At 39.4% G+C, this 27869-nt stretch overlaps 3 protein-coding genes across 4 annotated transcripts; 1 reads left to right on the top strand and 2 right to left on the bottom strand.

Moving 5' to 3' along the window:
* Positions 1–716: 716 nt before the first annotated feature.
* Positions 717–8006, top strand: LOC116247801 (nuclear speckle RNA-binding protein A-like). 2 transcript variants are annotated; one of them, XM_031620136.2, is made up of 6 exons: positions 717–1088; positions 3807–3961; positions 4122–4354; positions 4444–4505; positions 5422–5503; positions 7683–8006. In XM_031620136.2, exons 1-6 carry the CDS (start codon positions 1074–1076, stop codon positions 7784–7786), a joined length of 651 nt encoding a protein of 216 aa, XP_031475996.1. In that variant the 5' UTR covers positions 717–1073; the 3' UTR covers positions 7787–8006. The 2 variants fall into 2 exon arrangements, with proteins under 2 accessions (XP_031475996.1, XP_031475986.1); XM_031620126.2 differs by having other exon boundaries at positions 722–1088; positions 4060–4354.
* Positions 8007–10823: 2817 nt separating this feature from the next.
* On the bottom strand, positions 10824–17594 carry LOC116262993 (cellulose synthase-like protein G2). Its single transcript, XM_031642554.2, has 6 exons — positions 16948–17594; positions 16459–16608; positions 12837–12962; positions 12089–12538; positions 11642–11995; positions 10824–11498 (listed from the first exon to the last, which is right to left on the bottom strand). The coding sequence occupies exons 1-6, from the start codon at positions 17536–17538 to the stop codon at positions 10950–10952; spliced, it is 2220 nt and encodes a 739-aa protein (XP_031498414.1). The 5' UTR covers positions 17539–17594; the 3' UTR covers positions 10824–10949.
* Positions 17595–20660: 3066 nt separating this feature from the next.
* On the bottom strand, positions 20661–26028 carry LOC116246379 (cellulose synthase-like protein G3). Its single transcript, XM_031618237.2, has 6 exons — positions 25368–26028; positions 24866–25015; positions 22636–22761; positions 21931–22380; positions 21468–21821; positions 20661–21314 (listed from the first exon to the last, which is right to left on the bottom strand). Exons 1-6 carry the CDS (start codon positions 25956–25958, stop codon positions 20766–20768), a joined length of 2220 nt encoding a protein of 739 aa, XP_031474097.1. The 5' UTR covers positions 25959–26028; the 3' UTR covers positions 20661–20765.
* Between the last annotated feature and the right edge of the window lie 1841 nt (positions 26029–27869).

Genomic DNA, 27869 nt, shown 5'->3' with positions numbered 1-27869 from the left:
GTTTGAGCTAAGCTTTATAAAGTTTGAGCAAACCCAAGCATGAAGACTTATTCATTTATTTTCTTTTTAAAGAACAGAGGACCGCTAGCAATGGGTTTAGAAGATGAAACATCCTTATTGTTACTCAAAAGGTGTCTCATTGCATGAAAAACAAAGCTTATATAAGAAGACCAACAAGCTCACAGACCTAATCTGAGCTCAACTCATCCAACTAAACGAATTCAACCCATAGCTCAACCTACACTTGCTGTTGGAGTTGTTTTAGTCTTGTTCAGATTTGGATTTGGATGTTGCTTGGTGCTTGCTTTGATTTAGGATCACATCAGAGGATCCACAATAGATTAGGGTTCGCTTATGGCTATTATTCAATTATTCTCAAAGCTTTTATTGACATTAAAATACAGAAAACAGTAAAAAAACCAATATTCCTATTTTGAAAGCTTCAAAATAAGCATTATAATGTGATCAATTGTAAATGTTAACAAAATGCATAAAATAATTGTATTTTCCATCCACCACCACAACATTTTAAGGTGAGACGAGACATCATCTCTTCTTTAATGACATTTCCGAAAATCAAGCAATGTCTTTTGTTTACTGTGCTTTATCAGTTGGTAGATCAATGTTCTTCAGACCACCAGTTCTAGTTCTTTACTCTACAGGTTTTCTTTTTGAACGAATATAAAGATATCTAGTCTTTTTATTTCAAGTCTATAACGAAGAGCCCGAAAAGCAGGGCAAATTCTGCTACTTTTTTTTTCCAACACGAAGCTTTTCTAACGTGCCAAATTGCGAATCGAGAGTTCAGAGACGAATTGAAAGACCCCAAATGGGGATGAGCGATATCTGTCCCAATTACAGAAAGAATACGGCGTTAAGTTCCAAAAGTTTTATAGTTTCTGCGATATTTTGTATTTAGTGTCTCACGAGTGAAGGGACTGAAAGTCACACCCATTCGAGAAACTGCGGGGTGTTGGAAACTCGTTGTGAAGAGAAGAGAGTCCGAAAACGAGAGCTACTCAAGGGGGAGAGGGAAGGAAGAAAGCGAGATATGGCGGACGGCTACTGGAGATATGCTGCCCAAAGAGGTCTTCACCTTTTGTATCTCTATCTCTCTTCTGGCATCTTTTTCTTTTTTGCGTTTAGTATTCAAGCAGTTGCTTATCATCACACCATTATTCTTTTTGCAACCAGTCAACCAATTATCTTCCTCCGGGTTGAATAGTATTGGAGCCCCCGACAATTATGTTACTATGATGCTCATGTTAGATTATTTTTTCCTCCCACACCTCTCAGGGGATACCACGTGCCTATTTTGGTGGTTGCTCATCATCATTGTCATTGCCATCATGTTGTTAAACTTTGTTGAAGATTTCGTTTCCTTCATTTTTAAGAGATTCCTGTTTGTCCCTGCTGAAACCAAGTTTACGTATTCATGGTGGTTCCCCCTTTTTGCATAAATAAAAGGGATTCGTGTTCCTTTCCCCTTCCTAGTTTACATGATTAAAGAAAGGGAAGTCGTAAACCTCTATCCTTCTTTGGCAGTTTGAATAGTTTAACTTGACTGTGAAGGTGAACAACTTGATAGTTAATGATGCTACGGTTACTCAGGATTGTGACCATTTTGTTGATCTTCATTTCTTTTGTATTTCTTTTGAGAACTGGGACAGTTTCACTTTGGATTTGTAGGAACGCTTAGAAGAGGCAATGTTGAAAAGTAGAACCAGATATGAGAATTATAACTCTACTCGAAGATTTTAGTTCCTTGCTTTCCGATTATTAGGTGAAAATGAGCTTTTGATTAGTTAAGCTTGGATGTCTGGTGAAGATTTTGGATTCTCGCTTGCTGGTTAAAGAGCTTCATACTCTGGCCTATCCTATAACAATTTCAGAGGAGAAATGATCTACTTTGCCTAAATCTCTGCTTGTACAGCTGATGACTGTTGGCATGAATTTCCTGGTGAACAGCTTTACTGGGAGTGAGATAATGAAAGTTAGCCTGGTTTATTTTTCTAATAAAAGTGTTGGTTTCACAGCTGCTATGCTTTCTTGGGCGAGTTCAATTACATCTTATTTTCTTGTGCACAACAGATAAGGTTATCATGCTATTGGTTACGTCCCACTTCAAAACTCTCACCTGAAGGGGAAGATGGTCAAACGCAGCACTAAAAGAAACTTTACGTTGTAAAGTGCTACCACAAAATACATTAAAGTGGTGTCTTGCGAGATAAACATAGCTTATTTAGTACCCTCCTTGATGATTGGTGACCTTACAACCTACTATCTAATACAAGATCTGTGGTCCAGGTCTAGATAGTCATCCAGGTGTGGAAGCTGTTTCAAGATGTAGGCAATGAATGCCACTAAAAGTGAAGAAACTCAACCATTAAATGGAAAGGATAAGTGCTATTCAAATGTCTAACCTACCAATTCCAGTGTAGGCTAATATGGGGAGATACAGACTCGAGATCAGGTTATTCAAAGACAGGAAAGCGGAGATTACTAGGTTGAGCTTCACACTAGAGACATTTGAGTGGAAGATCCACAATAATGGCAGACTGGAGTTGTTCCCTATCTGTCAAAGGCCTAAGAGCCAGGGAAGGTAAAACATCATGAGAAGATTCCATCTCAAGAGGTGGCAGATTAGTATCTGCATTGTCTTTGTCATGGCTGGGAGAATCTTTGCTGGATTGCTCTACGAACTGGAACAAGAAGCATGATCAAATTCCTCTACTCGCCCCACCCTCTGAATAATGGTTGCTGGTTGCAGCTATATGACAATGGGAACTTCTGGATATCACAGTTTTTACTATCTTCAATGTTATTAAGAAACAAATTAAATATATTAATTCAACTGTTCCTGAATGTCACCATTGGGACAATGAAGCCAAAATTTTAGATACATATCTACTACCTGCGTTTGGCAAGCGTGCTGTAACATAGCAAAACATATAGTTCATGTTTTTGGGAAAATGTGTAGAAAACCTATGAAAATACCAAAAAAAGAAGAAAAACTAAAGAAAACCATAGAACTAGAAAAATGACAAAAGTACCATAAAGTTCATTTTTTTCAAGAAAATATTTGAAAACATGTGAAATACAAAGAGAAAACTACAAAAAAGCTATAACACTAGAGAAGTGATACCAGCTAGTTGCTCTGTTTGGACTGTTGGTAGTTGACATTAGGGGCATTTGAAAACAGCACCTAACTATTTGCTAGTATCCAATCATTCACCTAAATTTACAGAATAAATATATTTTAATTTTGTCTCATATAGATAAAAGTTTGGGAGTTACCGTACTTATTATCCATGTGTCTTGGGTTAATTAAACCATCTCATGAATGGAGTCATACCTGGTTTTGCAGTGCTTATGGCATTTGGAAGCATCTCCTCAAAAGAAACTGGGTCAACTGATTATGCAGCAGAGAGCCTAAAGTTTGAAGAAAAAAAAATGTGATTAGTAAATATTTAAATGGCATGCCTGGGATTTTACTGCAAATCTGCTATTGGTTCTTCTAGCTTAGGCATAACAAGATTTTTCTGCATAAAAAGAAAAAAAAAGAATGTATATTCATTTTTGAACTTGTGTCTTTGTGGTGGCAATTTGGAAATTATCCTAACATATTTCTGTACTAGGAAATCTGCTTAGTTATTCGTTTCATTTCACTACAGCAGTTTGATGTAGATGGATTTGATTAAATGTGAATTGCTTGCAATGCTTCATCGTGAGCACATTGTATTATTTCAAAATTGTACTTTGGTCTAACAAATATAGTGCATCTTTTCTTTTGCATATTCTAACAGATAATTTTCAACCACCTGGACGAGAACTTGATGCAGCTGGTGTTTCTGCTAATTTTCCTGGATACTCGACCTCTGAAAATTCCTCATTTGCTGGCCAACACTTGTGGAGAGCTGGTGATCTACCTCTATCTTCTTCAGACTTCGGCCACAACAATGTAATTGAGATGTGTTGCCTTGTCTTTCTACCTTCAGATTTCAGATTAGATTTGGAAATCATGTGGCATAGTATCTAACTTTGTATGCATATTACCAGATTCCATCATTAAAATCTACTCCTCACCATTTTGATGCTATGGGTATTGGTGACCTTCCTAGATCAGGAGTAGGTGGAGTTGATGCTGGAACCAGTTTGGCAGGGTTGTCAAATTCATTTGATGATCAATTTCTGCTCAACAGGAGACGAGATCTACTAGGCATAGATTCTGCAGTTCCACCGGTACTCTCTGAGAGAGCGCATTCTCTTGCAAAATCTGATGTTCTCTCTGAGTGCACAAACATTCTATTTGTAGAAGGACTTCCAAGTGACTGCACAAGAAGAGAAGTGTCTCGTATCCTTTGGTGTCTTACTTGCCTTCTAAGTATAATCTGTACTTCATTTTTAATATCCTTTTTGGAATTCCTCAATGATATTCTTCAGATCTTTTCCGCCCATTTATTGGCTTCAAGGAAATAAGAGTGATCCACAAGGAGTGTAGACGGGTTTGTAGTACTATTTCCTGTCCTATTTTCAGCTGTGGCCTTTCTCTGGTTGTTGTTTATGCATGGAAACATATAATTTTAGTATAATTTCACTTGGTAAAATATGGGGAAATTTCTCTTGGTTAACTTCTGCTTTCCATTTTAGATAATCTGCAACCTGGGTGCTGGTGATCATGGTCACTACTCTTACTCTGATATTTTGAAAATACCCAAGTAAGCCATTCTAAAGTCAGCTGATAATTTTGGTAAAATATCCCAATATTCTCAAAATATCGTCAAGACTGAACCTTTCATGCCCCTTAAATATTTTTCCAAGATGTTGGATATTATCTGAACTTTTCACAAAGTTCCTTTTTCTCGTACTTTTAAGCATGTGATTCCTTTTCTGATTTTGTTTCTCTCAAGTATCCAGAAGGCTTTTGCACTTGTTTCATGATGTTTTGCAAGAAAAAATTAATAAATAATAACCATTTTTGGTTCTTATATTCATCAAGTTTAAAATTTCCATGATCTTCCCAATGTTTTGCCATGAAAAACTGTTAGAACTTGGCAACCAATTGCTGAGAAGAATATTGGTGACTGTGTTGGGGTTTTCCAAACGCAATCCTTATGCAATATTGTTGATTCCAAAAGCCCCCAACCTGGTTCTGTACCCATGGTGTATATACCCCCAGCACATATACATATAGGCTCATGCATATAGACAGTATGGTGTAAATTCTCCACCAATGGTTAGTATTTTGTAGAAAGAAACCTACTAATTGTTTTCTCTGAATGTTCTTCATTATCATGATTGCAAGCATTCATATTTTGTAGCTGCTATTGCTAGTCTAATTTCAACTAATCACCAGTGCCTGGTTGAGTTATTTATATCTTACTTTTGTCACCTATGACACATTTGTTAATTTGATTGCAGTTGGGTGAAAAAGCTTTTGTTATTTGCTTTGTGGAATTCAAGGATGAAAAATGTGCAGCAACTGCTTTGGAAGCTCTTCAAGGTATGTCCTACTACAACTCAGTGATTCGATGTTTGCTACTTTTCCCAATTATGTTGATTTTCTAGGTTCTAACTTCTAAACTATAGTAAGACACTCCGAATCTCTCTGATGCATGTGGGTGCACTGTTTCGGAAAAAATTAGTGTTGGTGCAATGTACTTATATACATACGTATATACATGCAAACACATACATATGTATATGTATGTGTGTGTACTACCATATATGTATGTAATGCTGTATAGGTGTCTGCAGATGCACCATTTCATAATATCAAAACGAAATGCTATATAGCAAAAACATAAACCGAGAAGTGAAAGGAAATGAATCTATGATTTTATGCTGTACTTTGCCGCTATCTGTATTGACGGCTATTTCATCTATAGTCCACCTCTTGCTTTCTTAATTGGTTATCCTATTTGAGGGCATTTTTTAATGTCTTTTATTAGACTCTTTCAAAGCATTTGATTGATGTAAGGATACAATTCATGGCCTGGTGGTTTATGCCAAGAAAGCTTGTTTTAGGGATGTTTGGAACTTGTTTTCCTTGTGTTTGTGTGGATACATGTCTCCAACCAAATGCATCACACTGGTGACAAAATTTTGATCTACTCCAATCTCAGCAAGTAGGAAGAACTAGTTGGATCACTAGTGCTACGACTGTTTTTGCAAGTTTTTTTTTTTGACCTGGTGCTCTCTTCCCTGGCTTGGCAGGAGGTGTGCCTTCTCTGTCAAATCTCTTTCCAATTCTGTGTTAATAAATGTTGAGATTTGCACTCAAAGGGCGCTTGGGTGACAGGAGGTGGGGTTTAAAAATCTTAAATTTTAAATGCTAAGATTTGCTCCCAGTGCTAAGTTCTTTTTCTAGATTTTGGGAGTATCTCTGGGTGCTGCTATTGTGATATTTTTGTTTCTCATGATATTTTTAAAATATCCTGATATTTTGTTGATATTGTCAACTAGCTTCAAAATGTTAATGGTGTCATGATATTTTCAAAACATCAGTAATCTTAGTCACTACTGCAGAAATTTCTCCCAGCATCTATTCTCTTTGAAATGTAACTCTGATATTATCCAGGAAGCTCGTTCAGTTTCTATGCAGGGATAAGTTTTCTTGTTAAGGTTTTCCATCTTTTCAGGCCAACATTGATGGCTACCTACTTAGTCCTCGTGATGGATGTGTTTGTTAGGAATCTTCTTGTTCTTTCAGCCCATTAAATGTATTAGGTGTTCATACAAATTGGAAAAGGGATCTTATAACATTACCAAAAGTTAGAGATTTGTGGGCATCTTCCACATGCTCTGATACTTGGTTGTTAAAAGGTTAGGAGGTTTTGAAGAAAGCTTTTGGGAGTTGACTAATTAAGATGCCACTTGCCTGCATTTAATAGAAGGTAAGGACTCTCAAATCCTTGGAGTGTATATGAGGCATGTAGGTTGACAAGTTATGGGGACTGAAATGTATAAGAGAATTTTAGTATTTAGAAAATCTTAAGTTCACTTTATTTATGGTTCTCCATAAGCCTCTGAACCATTCATTTGTTTCTTAAATCTGAACATCAGTATCAATCAATTTATCTTCTCCTTCACCATTTGCTTGCTGTTACGGTGTCACCCTACTTTCTTTGAGTGCCAAAGAAAACTACCATTTTGTATAGTTTTCTAAGTCTAATATGTGAAATTGTATTCTTGCGCCATCAGTGTTGGTTTCAAAGCTCCAACTTATGACAGGCCAGAGTTGTAGAAAATGATGTATATTAGCCTGTATTGGCCAATGCATATCATTTCGCTGATGTGCCGTAATGCAGTGGGACATGTACAGTCCCCTTCATTATTTGGCTGATATGGACCCGATTTACATTGTATCCGCTCTATGAGGCATTACAGCCTGTTTTATGAGTTTATTTAGAAACAAATTTAAAAAAAAAAAACAGATTATTTTAACGATGGCCAATATGGTGGCTTCTGATATGCAACCTTTTCTGTTTTTTTATGACATTGTAGCAGGAAGTTGTGATATCTTGGTGTCAGTTGGTAGCCTTATAATTTGTACCAGTGAACCTTTTTTGGTATTTGCATGTCATAAATTTTCAAAGACATGGGTACGGTGTGAATTGCATCTTCTTTGGGAAGAGACCCCTTCTATTTTCTGCTTAGTTCTGGTTGCTTCTCTCTGGCAGGATATAGGTTTGATGATAAGAAGCCAGATTCACCAGTCTTGAGGATTCAGTTTGCTCGTTTTCCTTTTCGACCCCATGATAGGCTGCAGAATAATGCTCTCTAGCTGCTGCTTTTGTTCAGGGGATCCTCCTGCAATGTGAGGTTGTTTGGGTCCATCTTTCTTGCTGATTTTTCCTGTTCGCAATTTCCATTACGGAAACTTGCAAAGTATAGGTAGAAATAGCTAGATGCTTTCTGTACTTTTCTTTTGGAAACATCAAGCTGATGTAAAGCAGATGCTTATTAAGTCTGTTAACGAAATCAACTCAGATGGCTAAGTTTTATGCCTTGTTGTACCGTATTGCTTTCATCAAGCAGTTATATCCTCCAATTCTTCTTGGTCTTCTAGCAGATAGCTGTTTCATGTTTCACTTTTCAGTTTTCTGCATAGAAGGTGGACCGTTTTAACCAGGCCTTGTGTGAGGGATTGTTTGTACAAATTACAAGTCACAGTCACAAATATTGGCAGTATTTTCAAAATATTACGGTATTATATTTTAAAAAGGAAAAGCATGGAAATGAATCATGATATATTGAAAATATTGTCAATTTAAATTTGTCGCAAGAATATCACGAACTTTTCAGATATTACTTTTAATATATCTTTTTATAACTATTCTGAAATTTTATTTAAATTTTTTGTAAGGAAAGCATGGAAATGAATCATGATACATTGAAAATATTGTCTATTTAAATTTGTCGCAAGAATATCACGAACTTTTCAGATATTACTTTTAATATATCTTTTTATAACTATTCTGAAATTTTATTTAAATTTTTTGTAAGGAAATTTATAAATAACCCACAATTTTGTTTGCATATTTTTAACTTTTTTATTTCCAAAAATTTTCCTAGAAAAACAAACTTTCTGATTAATAACCAAGAGAAACTTATTGGTGAAAGCCCAATAATTGTACTCTTGACAATGGTATAAATACATACTAGAAATCGATAGCTAGAAAAACTAACATTACCTACCGGTAATGTTAAATAGAGATTAAACAAAAAAAAAACAAGCAATGGATGTTGGTTATGTTCTATTCTTCACTAGACCAACTTTTGTTCTTACTACTCCTGCCTAAACTATGTGAGATGAAATGGACCGATTTCCTTTTAAATACCAGTATTTTGAACTGAAAGTGTTAAAGTCTGCCATAGATGAATATGCTTATGCGAATTATCTAATTTTACATGCTTCACTTTTCATGATAGCTTCGGACTTGTGGAGAGAGTTACAGCACTAAATTCTGATTGCTTAACTTGCCTATGAAGTGCTGTAATTTGATATTGAACCTATGTCACACAGGTACATGTGATATGGCCAAGTATCCATGTTTGTATGCGGTTATGGCAACACGGGTACTTGGGTATAGCTGTATTTTAAAATTTATCTTTTCAAATTTATTTTTTCTTTAATTTTGATTTTTCCCATCTTTTTATTTTCCTTTTACCTAGCTTCTATATTTTTCTCCTCTTTCTTTAATTTTGAGAACTTTTGTGGATTGTTATATATATAAGGTATATATTTATATACATTGCTCTGCCAAATCCACACCGCTGTACCTGTACCGCACCAGTACCCACATCCATGTGACATAATATGGAACCTACAATACCACTGCCATCCCAGCTGCCATGGTTCCACAGTCAGCTTCAATTGTAGATCGTACAACTTTTATTTTGCTCTTGCGAGACCATAAAGTAAGTGAGGCTTTCAAGTTACTCTATACCATGTGGAATATCGAATATTCACTGTGCTTGGTATCCCATCTGTCAATACCACCACATATGGGCTTTTTTTCTCGTGCTGAGTACCATGTTTGGGTACATTACAAATTCGAGCTTCCTTTCTCTGCTAGTAGCATGTCAAATTTTACTGTAAAATTCGAGGCTTAGAGAGCCATTGAACGGGTACTTCTTGTTGAATATGACTGTCAAGCAGCTCCGTTGTAGTTTGGTTTGGCAGAAATTAGCAACTGTAAGTATTGGATATTCAGAGGAACAGCAGAAGCTGAAGAAGCTGTTACTCGTCGATGATGGAAGCAGGCCCCAATTTGGTATTGGGGTTCAATCTAATTGCTTTTCTTTTCTAATGTGCTTAAGCTGCGCTGCTTGATCTGCAAAACTATAGTTGCACAACATCCTCCCTCAGATTCATCTGGCTTTTTGTCCCATTAACTCAGCTGATTCAGTATAATTAAGAAAGTGCTTTAGCTTATCAACATTCCTTTACGGATTTTGCAGGAAGATCAGTTGCCTGTAGCTTTCTGCTCCAATTTTAACCATGACTTTTGCATCTGAATTGTGCTTGTTCGGAACATTCAAGGGACCACTAGGTAGCATGAGCTATGCAAAATGATAGCTCTAAGATGCTTCTGCACTTGCTGTAAACAGTTACTGTAAATGATACATGAAGTTTTGAACGTTAAGCAGAATTCGCATGTCTATATTCACGTCCCATATACAATTGGATCTATGGAAATTCATATCTTAACTGATAGCACCCAATATTTCAATTTTACAAAATTGTGCTGCAGTTGCATTGAGAGGAACTTTTGATGATGACGGGGGATTCTGATGTTATTTAGGATGCAAGACCATAATCACTCATGCTCATGACGCACAAAACGGAGCGATTGCTTCCACTCGTTAGCCGAGAAAACTTTTCTTCTTTATTTTCCGAGTGCGTTTCATCCTTGAAATAAGAATGTCCATGTGATCCACATGTTTCCTTGAGAGGATCTACTTGTGAATCACGTGGACCATAAACAGGTTTTTCTGGTAGATGCGAAAAATCAATTAGTGATAAACAATTCAATATTCCCTGGTTCATTAAAAATTATTTGTATAAAAATAACAAGAACTTGATATCAGCTCATCCTAAGCTTTTCAAGTGCTGAACACATTTGATAAAAACAACTTGGGCTCCATTAATTTGGAATATAAGATCTTTGCAACCAGTTTTGAGCCATTAAGTTATCAATGCTATATATAAGCAAACATTATCATAAGAAGAGAGAGAGAGAGAGATTAGTCAATAGCCCAGCTGTTGTTGTGCTTTCACTGTAATACTGCAATGGAGAAAACCTACAATATATATATATACATAGCTAGCTCTCCTTATGTCTTTATTCGTCATAACATTAGAGAAAAAAACCGCTGTAACTGTGCGCTTCACAAATAGAGGTTTTCTTGTTCTCTCTGTCTCTCTCTCTCTTTTACACGGACTAATTTCCCCTAGCAAGCTCTGCCATGAAGAAGAAAGCATACCCCACGAAGCCGGCGAACAATGTGATCCTCTTGGGCATCCTTCCACTGTCGCTCCTAAGCACCATTGCCTCAAATACAGGCCAAGAGTTCAGCACAACAAAGCCAGAGATGAACAACTGGACTGCCATCTCGTCCCCACCTCCCTGCAGCAATACCCTAACAGAACCAACTGCCAGTGCCACCAAACTGATGACGGCAGCAGCAGAGATGCTGAAGAACATCTGCGAAGCGACACCGAAATCGACGACACCTTGCCTGTACCTCTTAGCAGTCCGATCATCTGCAACCTTGCTAGTTATGTTGAATCCTGACCTGAATATGCCCATCTGTTGCAGTAAGAACTCAAGAAAGCCAAAGAGGAAAGAGGAGACCCCTTTGATCATCCACATTCTCTGCTCATTCCACCACCTGGCCAACGTGCTGCCTTCCATGATGTACTCGAGCATGTCTTGGCCGTAGGAGGCAAGAAAGAGGTATACATAGAGGAAAATCCATGGATCAGTTGCCTACAAGGACAGTTCACATTAGTTTTGAATTTGCACACAAGTTGTGCAATAATAGCTACTTTGATATATATATATATATATATATATATATATATATATATATATATATATATATATATATATATGAGAGGGAGAGAGAGAACCTTAGGAAAGATGGGAAGACCAAGGAGGAGAGTGAACTGGGGGAGGAGAGCATAAATGGTGATAGGTATGCACCACAGGGGCCAAAAGGAGTAGTGGGCGTAGGACATGGCGGCGATGAGAGAGGCAGAGTGGCGGAGCCCAAAGGTAAGTGGGCACCTAAAGCAGGAGAAGGACACTTCCAGCAGCCCCACCGTCCACCTCTTGCACTGGCACAGCACATCGTTGAGGGTCATCGGAAAGTCGGCTAGGAATGACGGCTCCGGCGGATTGTAAAATGCCGACCGCCACCCCTCAGAGTGCAGCATGTATCCCGTGTGAAAATCCTCCACCAACGATCCATACCTGAACCCTATCTGCAACAGCACCCCTCAAAAGTTAAATTATCTTAACTTGACCGTGTAGTTTTTTAGAGAGAGAGAGAGAGAGAGAGAGAGATGTGTCCTTACTGAGGAGCCCCACTCAGTCCCCTGCTCGTAATTGCAGCCTGCAACACGATGAGCTGCTTCTAAAGTTCTTTGTGACCAAATAGGCTCTCTTCCTCCATTGTTGGTGGAGGATCCCTCCAGTATGATTTCTGAATGCGGTTTCAATGCCGGCTTGCCTGCAAAAGCTCTACGCTGGAAAAAACAGCCGGTGCCGATGTAGTTGGGGCCTCCTGAACCATCCATACCCAATGGGTTGATCTGAAATGGGCGCTTATACTCATTGCCGTAGATGTCATTCTTGTTGATCCCATGATATATCTGTGGGAACTGAACAAAGGCCAAAGTGGTGCTCAAATCTGGATCCAGCAAGAAGCATAGAGCCCTGTATGGTGCCGCCGGATCATTCGAGTACATGTCGCAGTCTAGGTTCAGTAGTATGGGAGCATTGCTCATCACTGATGATACCCTTAGCTTCACACAACAGAAGCTTCATGTCAAATGGTTTATTGTTAAATTTGAGATTCAGAATTCAGCAAGAGACGACCAAGTACAGTGTGATTGCACACATGCAAGAATCTACCCATGTTTCACTTAAGTGGACTAATTTACTGTTTTCTGCAGTGTTTGATGGTGTGAACAGCGGGCTCATGGTATGATGTAACGATCATCATCATCGATGAGTAAACACTGTTTCCATCATGACCATCAAGATGGCCTAAACTAACACCATCATGGTCGTCGTCATCATCATCCTTAATTTTCCACTTACCAATGTGTTCAGGGCTCCAGCTTTGAAATGGTGATGAGAAGTGATGCTCTTTTCTCTGGACAAATATACAAGGTTTGGCATGGCATGGCCCATGGCATCCGCATCCTTGCCTGCTGCTAACAACACCTGCCCAACATGAGGATTTGAAATAGATCATTTACACAAATGATAGTGGCAAATATTCGTCTTACGTATGTGTAGGACTATAAAAGGCATGGCTTGAGCATGATTTCTTCTTGATAGACGTTAACAAAGCTAAAGTTTTGCCCATTCAAGCTCACGCCAGGCGACAAGGGAAACAAATAGATGTGTCAAACCTATTTTTCAAACTTCCATGGAATGAACAATATGATTCATGATGATATGAGCCGTGCCAAGCCAGCCCGATGTCCTAAATTTGAGCCCGGGCTTGGGCCGATGCCCAAAACACGAGCTTCGGTCTGGCCTGGCTTGGTCCGGCTATAATAAAAAAATATTTTTAAAAAATATAAAATAATTTTTGAGATAAAATCTATTTTTAATAATAAAATATATATTATTAATAAAATTAATATTTAAAAGTTATCGAGCCGAATTGAGCTCCCTTGGGGCTGACCCAGCCTGGCAAGATATGACTGGGTACCAGGTACCCGTACCCATCGGGTACCAGACCCAATGTCCAGGTCTAAGTATGACAGCACAATTATGTAGGCTTACTGAAGTGCTCATATGACTTAAGAGCTTAATACTTGAACTTCAAGTGCTAGTTCATGTTATGTGATGTAAGCTACTAAAAGTTAAGGCTGGGCACTGGGTCCGGCCATCAAAACGGAGCTCAGGCCGGCCTGACACGATTCCGATGTCCAACCTTACTTGAAGTCACCATGGTAACTTCTTAAGCGGTTCTTATGTTACTCAAAATAGCTCTAGTAAGGTTTTTCCTCATTTCACAAATTTATCACCGGAATACTTGCAATTTATCACTGGAATACTTGCAGTGACATGCAGTGCGGACATTTTTTGGTACCAAAGGGTCGAAATCAAGCTACCCAATAAGGCATGCGGTTTGCGATGCAAAGCAGGCCAAGTTACGCACTCATATGACGTCCATCCCCTCCAAATGATTTGAAACCAACCACGGAGGATGGCTCTGGAAGGATGGGCATCATATCATGAATGTCCAATAAAGAATGAATGATAGGCATCGCAGAAGACGATGATCATGTACTTACAGTGACAAGACAAAGATCTTGGCAAGGAAATGAGCTGATTGATTTGAATGTTCACTGAGAAACAACAGAAGGCGGTGAGAGTGGGGTCGAACATACTATTCATTCACCTCTTTGGAGGCAACATTATGTTTTACATCCAAAACTTGTTTGAACTATCTTCCAAACTTTTGTCCTTGTAGATTTTTTTCCCGGTCTTTTCTTAGCGTTCTTGTCAGAAAGATATTTTGGTCATTTCTTCAAAGTGGCCATATGGTCCTCTCATTCAAGCGCTCATGGAAGAGGCCAGGCTGTAGATGCATCTTTCTATCTGGGCACAAACATTTAGGTGGTATTTAGATGATATAATAAAAAAATGGGCTTATGGAAACTAGTCTTTTAAAACTTTTTTTTTTTAATGAAAAACTATTTTTTATGTTTGAATAATAAAATCAAAACACATTGTTTATGAAAATGCCCATGTTGTTCATTCCCTTAGAGAAATAGTTTTTGCCAAAATCAAGTTTTGGCAAGACTCATATTTCGTGTCATCCAAACGCTCATGAAACGAAGTTTAGTTTGAAAGCAAAGTCATCTTTTACCTTAAAAAAATGAGTTTTGGGGTGTCCTTCAAACACCCCCTTAATTTGAAGATGGCGGGTTCAGTTAATTGTTTGTTGATATGGATGTCGATGAATAGGATTCAAGTAAGATATACTTTAACTATATCTGTTTTTTCCAATATTTTCATACTCAGATTCAAATTTTGATTCAAACACGAATGAAAAAAAGCCACATCCAAATCAGAATTCAGAATTGTTCACAATCTAAATCTTACTTTTACATTCATATCCGAATTTTGAACTGCATCCAGTGAATGTTCAAAAGGTAAGAACAACATTGGATATATGATATTTATTTAAACTAAATCCGATCTGAATCCAATTATAAAGGTTTGATTCCAAATTGGATTTCCAATATGATCACATGTCATTTCTTACATTCAAATCCGATTCAATTTTTTAGTTGTGATTTTTCAGAATGATTCGATCGAATGCCTTGTACAAATGAGATATATTGGCATCCCTATTTATTGAGTAAGTCTCAGTCATTTTTCATAAACAAAGTTCTTTCATGTCCATAATCCTAATCCTTTTGTACTGTTCACTTTGAATCCGGTATCGAATTCAATGGCCGTCCTACGAAAAAAGCTGGGTTCAAACATGGGCCCAACTTATTGGCTTGCTTGGGGACCCATATATTTTGATGGACACGGCTTCTCGATTCCCATGTTTTACAATATATTATATTATCATCATATCATATCTAGGAGCCCACCGCATTTGACCTTTTCCGGTGCCCGGCTTCTTTTGCGTGAAGAATATTGCATCAAATTAATACGCGTAGGATCCCTTAAAGGATATTCATTTTTCTTAGGCCTTCATTATACGATTTTGCATAAAGCATGTGTTTATTATGGATTAAATAATTCTAGTATTCACGACGCGCTATGTATGTCTTAGAGAGAGAAATCAATGTTTTGAGTTGCACTTATACTTTGTAAAAATTCAAGTTTTTTGTGCAATGGCTTATAAGTTATACAAAGTTACATACTAAATATGCTATGAAAAATATTTTTCAGGAGCCAAGTCGGCTACATGCACCGGCTGCTACAAAAAAGTTAGTGTATAAGGGTGTAATGATCAGAATACTCTTAGTAAAAATAGGAATTCGAGGTAGGATAAAATTAAAAGTTTTCAAAAACATATTTATTTTTTAAAAAACATCAAATAACTCCACCTTTCCAATCTTTTTTTTTCTACATATTGCAAAACATCACGATGCACTCAACTCACTCTCAAAAAGTGTGTGCAATTGGTTCGGTGAGTGGATGGATGGTAGGGTGGCTCTTAGGGCGGTACAACGAGTCGAGGCTTGACTCAAAGTCACTCGAAAAAACTCGATAAGTTAAGCTCAAGTTTAAATGTATACTCAAAATGTTAAATGAGACGAGTTCGAGTTTTAAAAACTCAACTTGTTTAAAGTTGGGTCAATTACAATACGTAAAACCGGTTCATTATAATTGAATTAGTTAAATGAGCAAATGACTTGACGAGTTAAATGAGTTCAAAGAAAAAAAAAACAGAAAAATGAGTTAAGCAAGTTCGAGATCAAACTGAAATTGTATAGTCGAGTTGAACTTATTTTATAGATCGAGTTCAAACTTTTTGAGTTTAGCTTGAGCTTCTGAAACTCAAAGTAAAACAGAATTATAAGGGCAGAGGAAAAGCGTTAGGGCTTTTATGCATCGAACTAAGTCTCGTAATCCCAACTATTTCACAAAATAAAGTATAGGAAAAAATACCAAGTGAAATATAATCACAACATTGACATCAAACATGCAAAAGAGCGAGAGAGAGAGAGATGGAAAGAACCTCTATAACTGTTGGATGGTTCCTACGAGAAAAGCCAGGCGTCCACTTCTGAAAAGCCATAAGATTTTCCTCGTGGATGACTTGATCCTCGTTGACGTCCCCTCTTTCCACTGCACTCTCCACCCTCTCTTTCATCTCCTCATACATATCCTTTCATAATCCAGAAAACTAGCAATTATCAGTTTTTAGATTTGAAACATTAAACAGAAACAACCAAATTACCAAAAGATTCCTGGATTCGAAACACTAAACAGAAACAACCAAAATATTTCACAGAGAGCAGTAGATCTGATCTGGGTAGAAAATTAACGTGGCGGTCTGTTGAGCAGATGACAGCAGCAGGCCATATTGGTAACTTATGAAATGAAATTTTGTCCATTCAGACAGATGCCGACTGCAGAAGGCCATGGCCGTCGACGGAGCTCCGCTACCAAACAACCATGCATAACGATTCAGGAAGAAACACATAACAGCAACACTCGCACCTACCTTCATTTCCCTCCACCCTTCGACCATGTACCCTCCGTTGCTGGCACTAGTGAAGTAAGCCTGCGGGTTCCTCTCCCTTATCTTATGCTCCTTGCAGAAGGGAACCCACTTCTTGGCGAACCTCGCCGCCTCTATGAAAGCCAAGAGCGTAAGCTTCGACCCACCGTCGTCGGAGACGTAAACCGATATCTTATCGGCCGGATAGTCGAACGCCATGGCCGACAAGGCCGTGTTCGCGACATCGATAGGCGGCTCCCTGAGGGGGTCCGCGGTGCATATGAAGACGTCGAGAGCCGGGAGCTCGGCCTCGGGGAGCTTGTTCCGGAGGTTGTCCGGGAAGGCGCGCCGTCGCACCGGAGTCCAGCGGAAGGCCTGGGACAATACCCACATGAGGGAGAAGACAAGGTCGGCAAGGGTGAGTAAGAGGAAGGAGGTGAAGGAGAGCAGCGTTGTGGCTTGCAGTAGGGAGAGAAGCCTGTGATAGAAGAAGGCAAAGAGTGCACAGCTATACACTGCAGCATGGAAACGATTGAACCAAATCCGTGGCACTGCCTGCACTGTGTGAGTTGGGAGGCCTGGTTGCTTCTCCATTTTCAACTCAACTCAGACAGAGAGAATTCTACAAGCCGCCATGGCTGGATGCTCTTGTTTATATATATAGATGTTGTCTAGAGAGAGAATGAGAAAGAGGTGAGTCATGGGTGCAACTTTCTAGTCTAGCCCTCCGCAGCCCGAATGATTGGGGTATGGCCAAGAAGATAAGACAGGATGATGTTTGTTTGAATCTGGATCTGAATCTTGGAGCGACTATTTGGATCTGAGAATGAAAGCAGGGGATTGGTCCCTCAGGGAGCGAAGGGACCATATGTGTCAGCAGCTCCCGGTGACCAATCATGCATCCATTGATATGCAAAAGATTTATAGGTAATATATTTCATAAGTTTCTCTCCTTTTGAAACTTATTCCCATGATAAAATTTGAAGATTCTTTATCGGAATAAAACAAGAAATTTCGTTTAGTTTCTTGCACTTGGAAGGAATTAATTTGGTGTGTTGTTGAGTAGAGACTAGCTATATGAATTAAAGTCTCTACCTGTATTTTTGTTATATGTTTTTTCAAAACTGCAAAAAAACATGTGTGATTTAAGATGTTATGAGAATAGATCGAGTTGGCACGCAACAAAATAAAAGGAAAATTTTTTTATCATGAGGTGTACTTTTAGTTTATATATATATATATATATATATATATATATATATATATAGTCTCTTTTTTATCCTTTTTCAAAACTCTTCTTGTCACTTTATCAAAAGTATTTTGGTCATTACATACTCCTATGGGTACACGTAATAGGCCCCACTTGAGGCTAGATGGCATATATGTAATGTAGCTTAAAAATGTGAAGCATTAGATTTCCCATGGGAATGTGATCATCGATAAAATGAGAAGATTGTTAGTGTGGGGACAAGACAACTTTCACCATCCATATTTGCGATCATCAGTTAATAGATACAGTTAATAGATATTGTCAGATGGCTAAAATTGAAATGTTTGTCCGTATTAACAATAATTTATGGCTTGATAGACTGTTCAATGTGATTTTAGAGATGTTTTATAGTCGTTTACTTGACAAAATTTTAAATTTTTACCCATTTAACAATTATTTGACATCTGACATCAATTATTGAGTTTAAAATTTAAATTAGACAGATGCTAGATATTGCTCGATTGAAACTTATAGTCACTAGAAAGCAGTCATCACAACGAACTATTTAAACTTAGTAATTTGATATTCTCTGCTTTTCCCATTTATGTTGGCTGTCTAGGTTCTAAACTGTAGTTAGGCACTCTGAATCTGTCTGATAGCTGTGGGTGCATCGGAAAAAATTGGTGTTGGTGCAATGTAAGTAGATACATATGTACATACATACATGTGTACTACCATATATTTATCTAATATTATATATATGTCTGTGAAGATGCACCACTTTATATATCAAAAAGCAAACAAAAATTTAGAAATGTTATATAACAAAAGCATAAACAAGAAGTGAGACAATCCTGTTTGAGGACATCTGTCTTTTACTAGACTCTTTCAAAGCAATTGATCGATGTAGAATTCATGGCCTACTGGTATATGTCAACAAGTTTGGTTAGGGCATGTTTCGAATTTGTTTTCCTTCTGTTTGTGTGCATAGACGCCTCCAACCAAATGCAACCACACAGGTGACATAAATTTGTTCAACTCCTGTCTCAGAATGTAGTGCTACTACTGTTTTTGCTAATGGTATCATGCTATATTCAAAACATCAGCAATCTTAGTCACTACCACACAAATTCTCCTAGAATCTCGTCTCTTTGTAATGCAAGTCTGGGAAATTATTCAGGAAGCTTGTTCAGCTTCCATGCAGGGATAAGTTTTCTTGGTTAAGGTTTTCCACCATTGTAGCAGGAAGCCATGTAATTTCTATCATTGAGCTTTTTTTGGGTGTTTGCCCATTATAAATTTTCAAACATATGCATGAGGGGGCGTTTGATAACCGGGTGAAACACAGTAGATTTTCCAACCTCCAACAAACGCCGGAAAAAATACCCTATGAAATCGGGTCGTTTTGGTTGAAAGTTACCAGGGTAAAAACTGACATACCTAGGTAACTTCCACCTGGTGGCTGGATGCTGGTGAAACCTCCATCACCAACTGCATGAGCAGCAAGGCGCCCTCCTTCTTCTTCCCCTTGTGAGATGAGTCGTTGGGTGCTCTCTTTCTCTTATTACACCTTCCCTTGCATTGCAGCAGGGCCGGAGGCAGGTGGGGTTTCGTGGAGTGTGTTTCACAAAACCTGCTCCGGCAGGCTTTGAACTGGGCATTGGGACAAGCGACCTCGGCCATTTCCTTCTTGCCTGACCTAGCGCCTTATCATTGTTGGTTCCATTACCGGTGAGTTGCAAGAACCCTTCCCCTCTTTCTGGTCCTCTACATTTTGGGAAATGTTTCTGCTTATAGCTATAATGGTGGCAGCAGCTCGGCCTAACTGTCGGTTTTGCTGTAGGAAACACCAACACGTTAGCCGGAAATGTGCCACCGAAGGGCAACCTCGGATCCCTTCGGTCGTGGTGGTGGCCAGCCTTTAGATGATCATTGTGCTCCATCTGTGCATTAGACATGCTTTCACCCATGGACTTAGGCATTTCGTTTAGTTCTTTTCATATGTGAGTTTTTTACGATTTGATTGTTAGGAAGGAATAAGTGCAGGAACTGGCACAACTTTGGAATGATTGAGCAAAAATCTGGAAACAGAGCAGCAAAACAGAGTAATGTGAAGCAAAACAGGGAAAGCAGAAAAGAGGAGGAGAACCGCAGGAGCTAGCGGAAAATTTTCTGTTATCTATAATTCTCCTACTCTTGTGAGACATTTATATACGGCATTGTATATCTAACTATTTTATACATGGGAAAGAATCAAATAATATGGTAGAATCTCCTTACATTGAGTACCCACTTTGAACAAATCACTGGTTTTGCATCCTGTGTGCTGATTCCAGTAAATGTGTTTTATGCCTAAGTTTTTTGCCTTGTTGTACCGTATTGCTTTCATCAAGCAGCCGTATCCTTCAAGTTGGAATATAAGAGCTTTACAACCAGTTTTGAGCCGTTAAGTTATGTCCATCAGTACTATATAAGCAAACTTTATCAAAAGCGAGAGAGGGAGAGATATTAGTCAATAACCACGCTGTTGCTTTGCTTTTATTATAATACTGCAACAGAAAAGGCCTACAAATAGAGGATTTCATGTTCTCTCGCTCTCTCTTGCACGACACTAGTTTTCCTTAGCAAGCTCTGCCATTAAGAAGAAGGCATAGCCGACCAACCCGGCGAACAATGTGATCCTCTTGGGCATCCTTCCACCGTCGCTCCTAAGCACCATCCCCTCATACACAGGCCAAGAGTTCACCACAACAAAGCCAGAGATGAACAACTGGACTGCCATCTCGTCCCCACCTCCCTGCAGCATTGCCCTAACTGCACCAACTACCAGTGCCACCAAACTGATGACAGCAGCAGCAGAGATGGTGAAGAACATCTGCGAAGTGACGCCAAACTCGAAGACACCTTGCCTGTACCTCTTAGCAGTCTGATCATCTGCAACCTTGCTAGTTATGTCAAATCCTGACCTGAATATGCCCATGTGTTGCAGCAAGAACTCAACAAGGCCAAAGAGGAAAGAGGAGACCCCTTTGATCATCCACATCCTCTGCTCATTCCACCACCTGGCCAACGTGCCACCTTCCATGATGTAGTCGAGCATGTCTTGGCCATAGGAGGCAAGAAAGAGATATACATAGAGGAAAATCCATGGATCAGTTGCCTACAAGTAACAGTTCACATTAGTTTTGAATTTGCACACAAGTTGTGCATAATAGCCACTTAAGTTCTTTAAATTGATCAAAACATATTACTAGAAATGACATATGGTGATTTGATCAAGATGAAAAAACTATATATAAGCGAGAGAGAGAACCTTGGGAAAGATGGGAAGACCAAGGAGGAGAGTGAACTGGGGGAGGAGAGCATAAATGGTGAGAGGTATGCACCACAGGGGCCAAAAGGAGTAGTGGGCGTAGGACATGGCGGCAATGAGAGAGGCAGAGTGGCGGAGCCCAAAGGTAAGTGGGCACCTAAAGCAGGAGAAGGACACCTCCAGCAGCCCCACCGCCCACCTCTTGCATTGGCATAACAGGTCGTTGAGGGCCATCGGAAAGTCGGCCACGAATGACGGCTCCGCCGGACTGTAAAACACCGACCGCCACCCTTCACAGAGAAGCATATATCCCGTGTAAAAGTCCTCCACCAACGATCCATACCTGTACCCAATCTGCAACATGACCCCCAAAACTTAAATTTATCTTAATTTTACCGGTAGTTGTTTAGAGAGAGAAGAGAGAGAGAGAGAGAGAGAGAGAGAGAGAGAGAGATGGCCTTACTGAGGAGCCCCACTCAGTCCCCTGCTCGTAATTGCATCCTGCAACACGATGAGCTGCTTCTAAAGTTGTCTGTGACCAAATAGGCTCTCTTCCTCCATTGTTCGTGGAGGATCCCTCCAGTATGATTTCTGGATGTGGTTTCAATGAAGGCTTGCCTGCAAAAGCTCGACGCCGGAAAAAACAACCGGTGCCGACATAGTTTGGGCCTCCTGAACCATCCATACCCAATGGGTTGATCTGAAACAGGCGCTTGTACTCATTGTTGTAGATGTCATTCTTGTTGATCCCAGGAAAGATCTGAGGGAACTGAACAAAAGCCAGATTGGTGCTTAAAACTGGATCCAGCAAGAAGCACAGAGCTCTGTATGGTGCCGCCGGATCATTCGAGTACATGTCACAGTCTAGGTTCAATAGTATGGGAGCGTTACTCATCACCGATGATACCCTTAGCTTCACACAACAGATGCTCCATGTCAAATAGTTTATTGTTGCATTTGAGATTCAGAATTCAGCAAGAGACGACCATGATTGATGGTGTGAACAATGGTTTCGTGGTATGATGTAACAATCATCATCATCAGTTAGTATTGTATTGACGAAACAATTTTTCCATCATAACCATCAAGATGGCCTAAACCAACATCGTCATGGTCATACTCATCATCATCACCATCAACATCCTTAATTTTTCAATTTTCCACTTACCAATGTGTTCAGGGCTCCAGCTTTGAAATTGTGATGAGAAGTCACGCGCTTTTCTCTGGACAAATATACAAGGTTTGGCATGGCATGGCCCGTGGCATCCACGTCCTTGTCTGCTGCTAACAACACCTGCCCAACATTAAGTTCTGAAATAGATTACTTTCACAAATGATAAAAGCAAATATTTGTCTTTCCAAATAGTAGCACTATAAGTTGTATTGTTATGTTTGTTATTTTTGTCTCTTCACATTACTGAATAAATAATTTCTTACATATTTAGCTGACCTAGATCCAGTGCTTTTGCACTTGGAATTTAACAAGTGACCGGCGGTGAAAGTTGGCAGGTCGTCGGTGCAATTTATTTATTGACGGTTTGATTTCTGCCGACCAGTGAAAGTTGTTTGTTTGGTAGTGTTTGTAGGTCCGCAATACCTCATCAAGAACAAAGGACCGGACACTTTATGACGGAAAGGTCAAGGGCTTGCGCTTTGCGATGCGAAGCAAGCCAAGCTTGCACTCTTTAGGAGATCTCACATCAATGCCGTTCTGTTGATATGAAACCAAATCACTTGCAATGTGTATGGTTGGCCCCAGAAAGATGCACGCCATGAATGCCCAATAAAGAATTTAACATGAAAAGGAATGGTAGGTATATCAATAAAAGCCAGAAAAATAATCCACTGTTACAATAACAAGAAAATGAGCTTCATTCGAATGTTCACTATCACTTAGCTTGAATGAATGGCATTTTAATCTTATAGAGATGGTGCTTTTTTGTTTTCAACCTTTTCGAGGTGATTCGATGAAACGTAAAAAAAACTTGGTTTTGTGAAAACCAAGTTTGTGACGACCCAATTTTTAAAACTTAGTTTGAGTGTTTGGATGACAATAGAAAAACTAAATTTGAAGCAAAAAAATAAGTTTTGTTTGAAAAGCTGGGGGGAAGCTAAGTTTTTCTAGTCCCTTACAAGAACTCGGCTCAGTTAAAAACTGAGTTTTAGTAAAATCCAGCTTTGATGTTATCCAAGCGTGCTTGAAATGGATGTTTTGGTGATCTAGTAATGTGATTGGGTAAATGATAATTCAATATATTGAGACCACTGACTTTCGTCCCTCTATAAGTTCATTTTCCGAAGAAAGGAGGGTCTTTCACTACTCGGCAAAAGGTTGAAGTCTCCACTCAACTCCTCATCCGCTTAAAGTGCTTAAGTCTGGCATCAGGCCGGCCCTGCCCAATAATGAGTTGGGCTGGGTCGACATCCAAAACCTAAGCTCGGGCTTGACCCGACTCGAAAACCTGAGCCTGACTCGATGACATTTAAAAATATTTTTTAAATAAGAAATTATATAAATATAATTAATCATAATAAGATATTATAAATATATATAAAAATTAATAAGAAAAGTTAAAAAACTCATTATGAGGCTCACCGGGGTTTATCGAGCCAACGGGATAAATTATCGAGTTGGCTTGAGTTCATTTTTTCTGGGGTTGGGTTCGAGTTGGATTGAGTACCTGGGTACCGCGTACCGGACGAATGGGTATGCTTTTTGTTGCCACATTGTGACTTGTGTGTCAGGTATAGATGATAGAGTGTTGATGCCTCGAACATTTGGTTTCCCAACACTCTGGAGTTCCCAAAGGCTGGGCTCAGACATGGGCCCACCTTATTGGCTTACTTGCCGGCCCACCAAAGACCTATGTTTAGAATATTATTTTTATGAGATTTGGGAGGCCACCGCTTTTGAGTTTGTAGATTGCATCAAAATAATACACACAGGATCCCTTAAGGAATATTCATTTTTCTTAGCCTTCATTGTAGGATTTTGCATGTGACATGTAATTATCATGGATTAAAGAACTATAGTATTCACGATGCGCTATGTACGCCTTAGAGAGAGAGAAATCAATGTCATGAGTTGCACCTAGAGAAGGTAAAATATCAAGGTTATATGTATCGTTGGGAACAATAAAAATTGAGCCAAGGTGTGTAATGATAACAATCAAAAGAGTATCTTTCAATAAAAAAAATTAAAAGGCCCAAAAAATTATTTCTTTACAGTGGGTTGGGCCAGTGGCTCATGGGTAGTTCAAGAGGCACCAAGTTAATAGTGCCTCCAGCAAACGACAAAGTTTCTTAATCCCAATAATTTTACCAAATAAAATATAGAAAAGAACACCAAGTCAAATACGATTCGCATGGACACCAAGCATAAAAGTAAGAGAGAGAACCTCTATAACTGTTGGATGGTTCTTACGACAAAAGCCAGGCGTCCACTTCTGAAAAGCCGTAAGATCATGCTCGTGGATGACTTGATCCTCGTTGACGTCCCCTCTTTCCACTGCACTCTCCACCCTCTCTTTCATTTCCTCATACATATCCTTTCATAATCCAGAAAACTAGCAATGATCAGTTTTCAGATTTGAAACATTGAACGGAAACAACCAAATTACCAAAAGATTCCTGGATTCGAAACGTTAAACAGAAACAACCAAAAGATTTCACAGAGAGAGGAGAGAGCAGTCAATCAATCTGATCTGGGTTGAAAATTAACATGGCGGTTTGTTGAGCGGATGACAGCAGCAGGCCATATTGGTAACTTATGCAATGAAATTTTATCCATTCAGACAGGTGCCGACTGCAGAAGGCCATGGCCGTCGACGGAGCTCGGCTACCAAACAACCATGCATAACGATTCAGGAAGAAACACATAACCGCAACACTCGCACCTACCTTCATTTCCCTCCACCCTTCGACCATGTACTCGCCGTTGCTGGCGCTAGTGAAGTAAGCCTGCGGGTTCCTCTCCCTTATCTTATGCTCCCTGCAGAAGGAAACCCACTTCTTGGCGAACCTCGCCGCCTCCATGAAAGCCAAGAGCGTGAGCTTCGACCCGCCATCGTCGGAGACGTATACCGACATCTTGTCGGTCGGATAGTCGAATGCCATGGCCGACAAGGCCGTGTTCGCGACGTCGATAGGCGGCTCCCTGAGGGGGTCCGCGGTGCATATGAAGACGTCGAGAGCCGGGAGCTCGGCCTCGGGGAGCTTGGTCCGGAGGTTGTCCGGGAAGGCGCGGCGCCGCACCGGAGTCCAGCGGAAGGCCTGGGACAATACCCACATGAGGGAGAAGACAAGGTCGGCAAGGGTGAGTAAGAGGAAGGAGGTGAAGGAGAGCAGCGTTGTGGCTTGCAGTAGGGAGAGAAGCCTGTGATAGAAGAAGGCAAAGAGTGCACAGCTATACACTGCAGCATGGAAACGATTGAACCAAATCCGTGGCACTGCCTGCACTGTGTGAGTTGGGAGGTCTGGTTGCTTCTCCATTTTCAACTCAACTCAGACAGAGAGACTTCTACAAGCCGCCATGGCTGGATGCTCTTGTTTATATATATATAGATGTTGTCTAGAGAGAGAATGAGAAAGAGGTGAGTCATGGGTGTGCCCCTTTGCGGCCCATATTATTGGGGCGTGGGCAAGAAGATAGGACTGAATCATGTTTGTGTGAATTTCGATCTGGATCTTGGAGCAGCTGAGAATGAACGCAAGGAATTGGCTTCTGAGGGAGCCAAGGGACCCTATGTGTCAGCACCTCTGGCGATTGAAACTGGTTACGTGGACACTTTGCCCACACAAAATTGTGTACGTGGTGTAAAATGACCAAAATACCCTTTGCTTATCGTAAAAAAAAAAAGAGTTGAAAAAGTGAAGGTCGTGTTTGGATACACCCTTTTAAAAAATGGTTTTTGTCAAAGCCTGGTTTTGTAAAATCAATTTTTTTGAAGAGTTTTGAAAACCTGATTTTAGTGTTTGGATGACCAAAAATTGGTTTTTTGAAGTCCTTTTAAAAAAGAGTTCAACTGAAGGGTAGCTAAGAAACAGCTATCCTAAATTCCAAGGTTAATGAAAACTATCATCATATTAGAGATAGTGTAGATATATATACTTAGGAAAGCAACAGCAACATCTTTTAATAGAAGCATCCCAAAATGATCAAATTAATAGTAACATCCAGAAAATTTGGTTCCACGCTATTAAAAGTTGCCAGATGCACTATTGTCAATGACATTAATAACAGAATTGGATCATTTGGCGTTTATATCTTATGTCTTGATGCATTCTGATGAGTCTTCATTACCTGCTCTACCATCTGGCCTATCCATATGTGTGACAAGAGTAACTGGACTAATTAGCCCAGCTATAAAACAGAAGGACACTAATTAACTCTTCTTGAAGATAAATCATACAGAAATGGAATTCACCTAGCTAAAGCCAATAGATCCCATGAACATGGAACAACATGTCTCACATTCTCCTTTAATAAGACTAAAAGGAAGCTTCATTAACTGAAACTTGACCAAAGGTACACACAATCCATCAACAGCAAGGGACTTTGCAGCAGCTGAATCAATGTGCCTCAATCCAGTGAAATTGAGAGTTGAAGCTTCCTAGAGGGATGCTTCCGGAAAGACGTGCCTTGATATTGAAATACTCAGCCATCTGAGATTTTGTCATGCAGCTAAGTAATACCAGCCCTTTTATATAAAAGAGTCAACATGATAAACTATTGTGAGATGCCCAAACTAAAAGCCTCTCCAACTTAGGACTGCAGTTCAGTACTAATATCAGAATCTGTGCACTTAGAGTTAGGAGTAAACACTGCTGGTTCAGTATGCACAGGCATTGACAATTCTTCATATAAGACAATGTACACTCCACCACCAGGAATCAACTCTGTATCAGTAATAGAAGCAATTAAAAATATGTTAATTCTCTTTATCTGTTTGTCCTAGGAACGAATAAGCCTTAGAAAAATTTCATGCAGTGCTTATATGTATATATATATTGAAACCAGTCAGCTACCGCTATGACTAATTATCTGTTTTTACGTAATATCCCTAAAAGGCATCACAAAAGGTGCATTGCATCACTAAAAACTGTGCGGTGGAATGTAAGCGCCTCCTAAAATAAACATGGCCGTGACATTGCTTTCTCCATCGAGCAGCGTCAAGTGTTTGGTGCAGAAAATGAAGATTAGGAAAAGAATGGAGGAAAATAAATCTTGGCACCCTGTGGAAACTTTAGGAATTTCTCAGATATTCTTTGCACTCAGGTGAAGGTGGGAGTGTCTTGGTAGCTTTGTACGCTCAGTTCTGCCAGACTGTTAGTGGAGTGCGTTGATTTTTCGACCGTGGGTTGGTAGACTCATGCATCATGAGTGTCACCAGTGGCAGAACC

Source organism: Nymphaea colorata, chromosome 1, assembly GCF_008831285.2.
Source record: "Nymphaea colorata isolate Beijing-Zhang1983 chromosome 1, ASM883128v2, whole genome shotgun sequence".
Taxonomy (NCBI): domain Eukaryota; kingdom Viridiplantae; phylum Streptophyta; class Magnoliopsida; order Nymphaeales; family Nymphaeaceae; genus Nymphaea; species Nymphaea colorata.
This window is presented reverse-complemented; position numbering and strand designations above follow the sequence as displayed.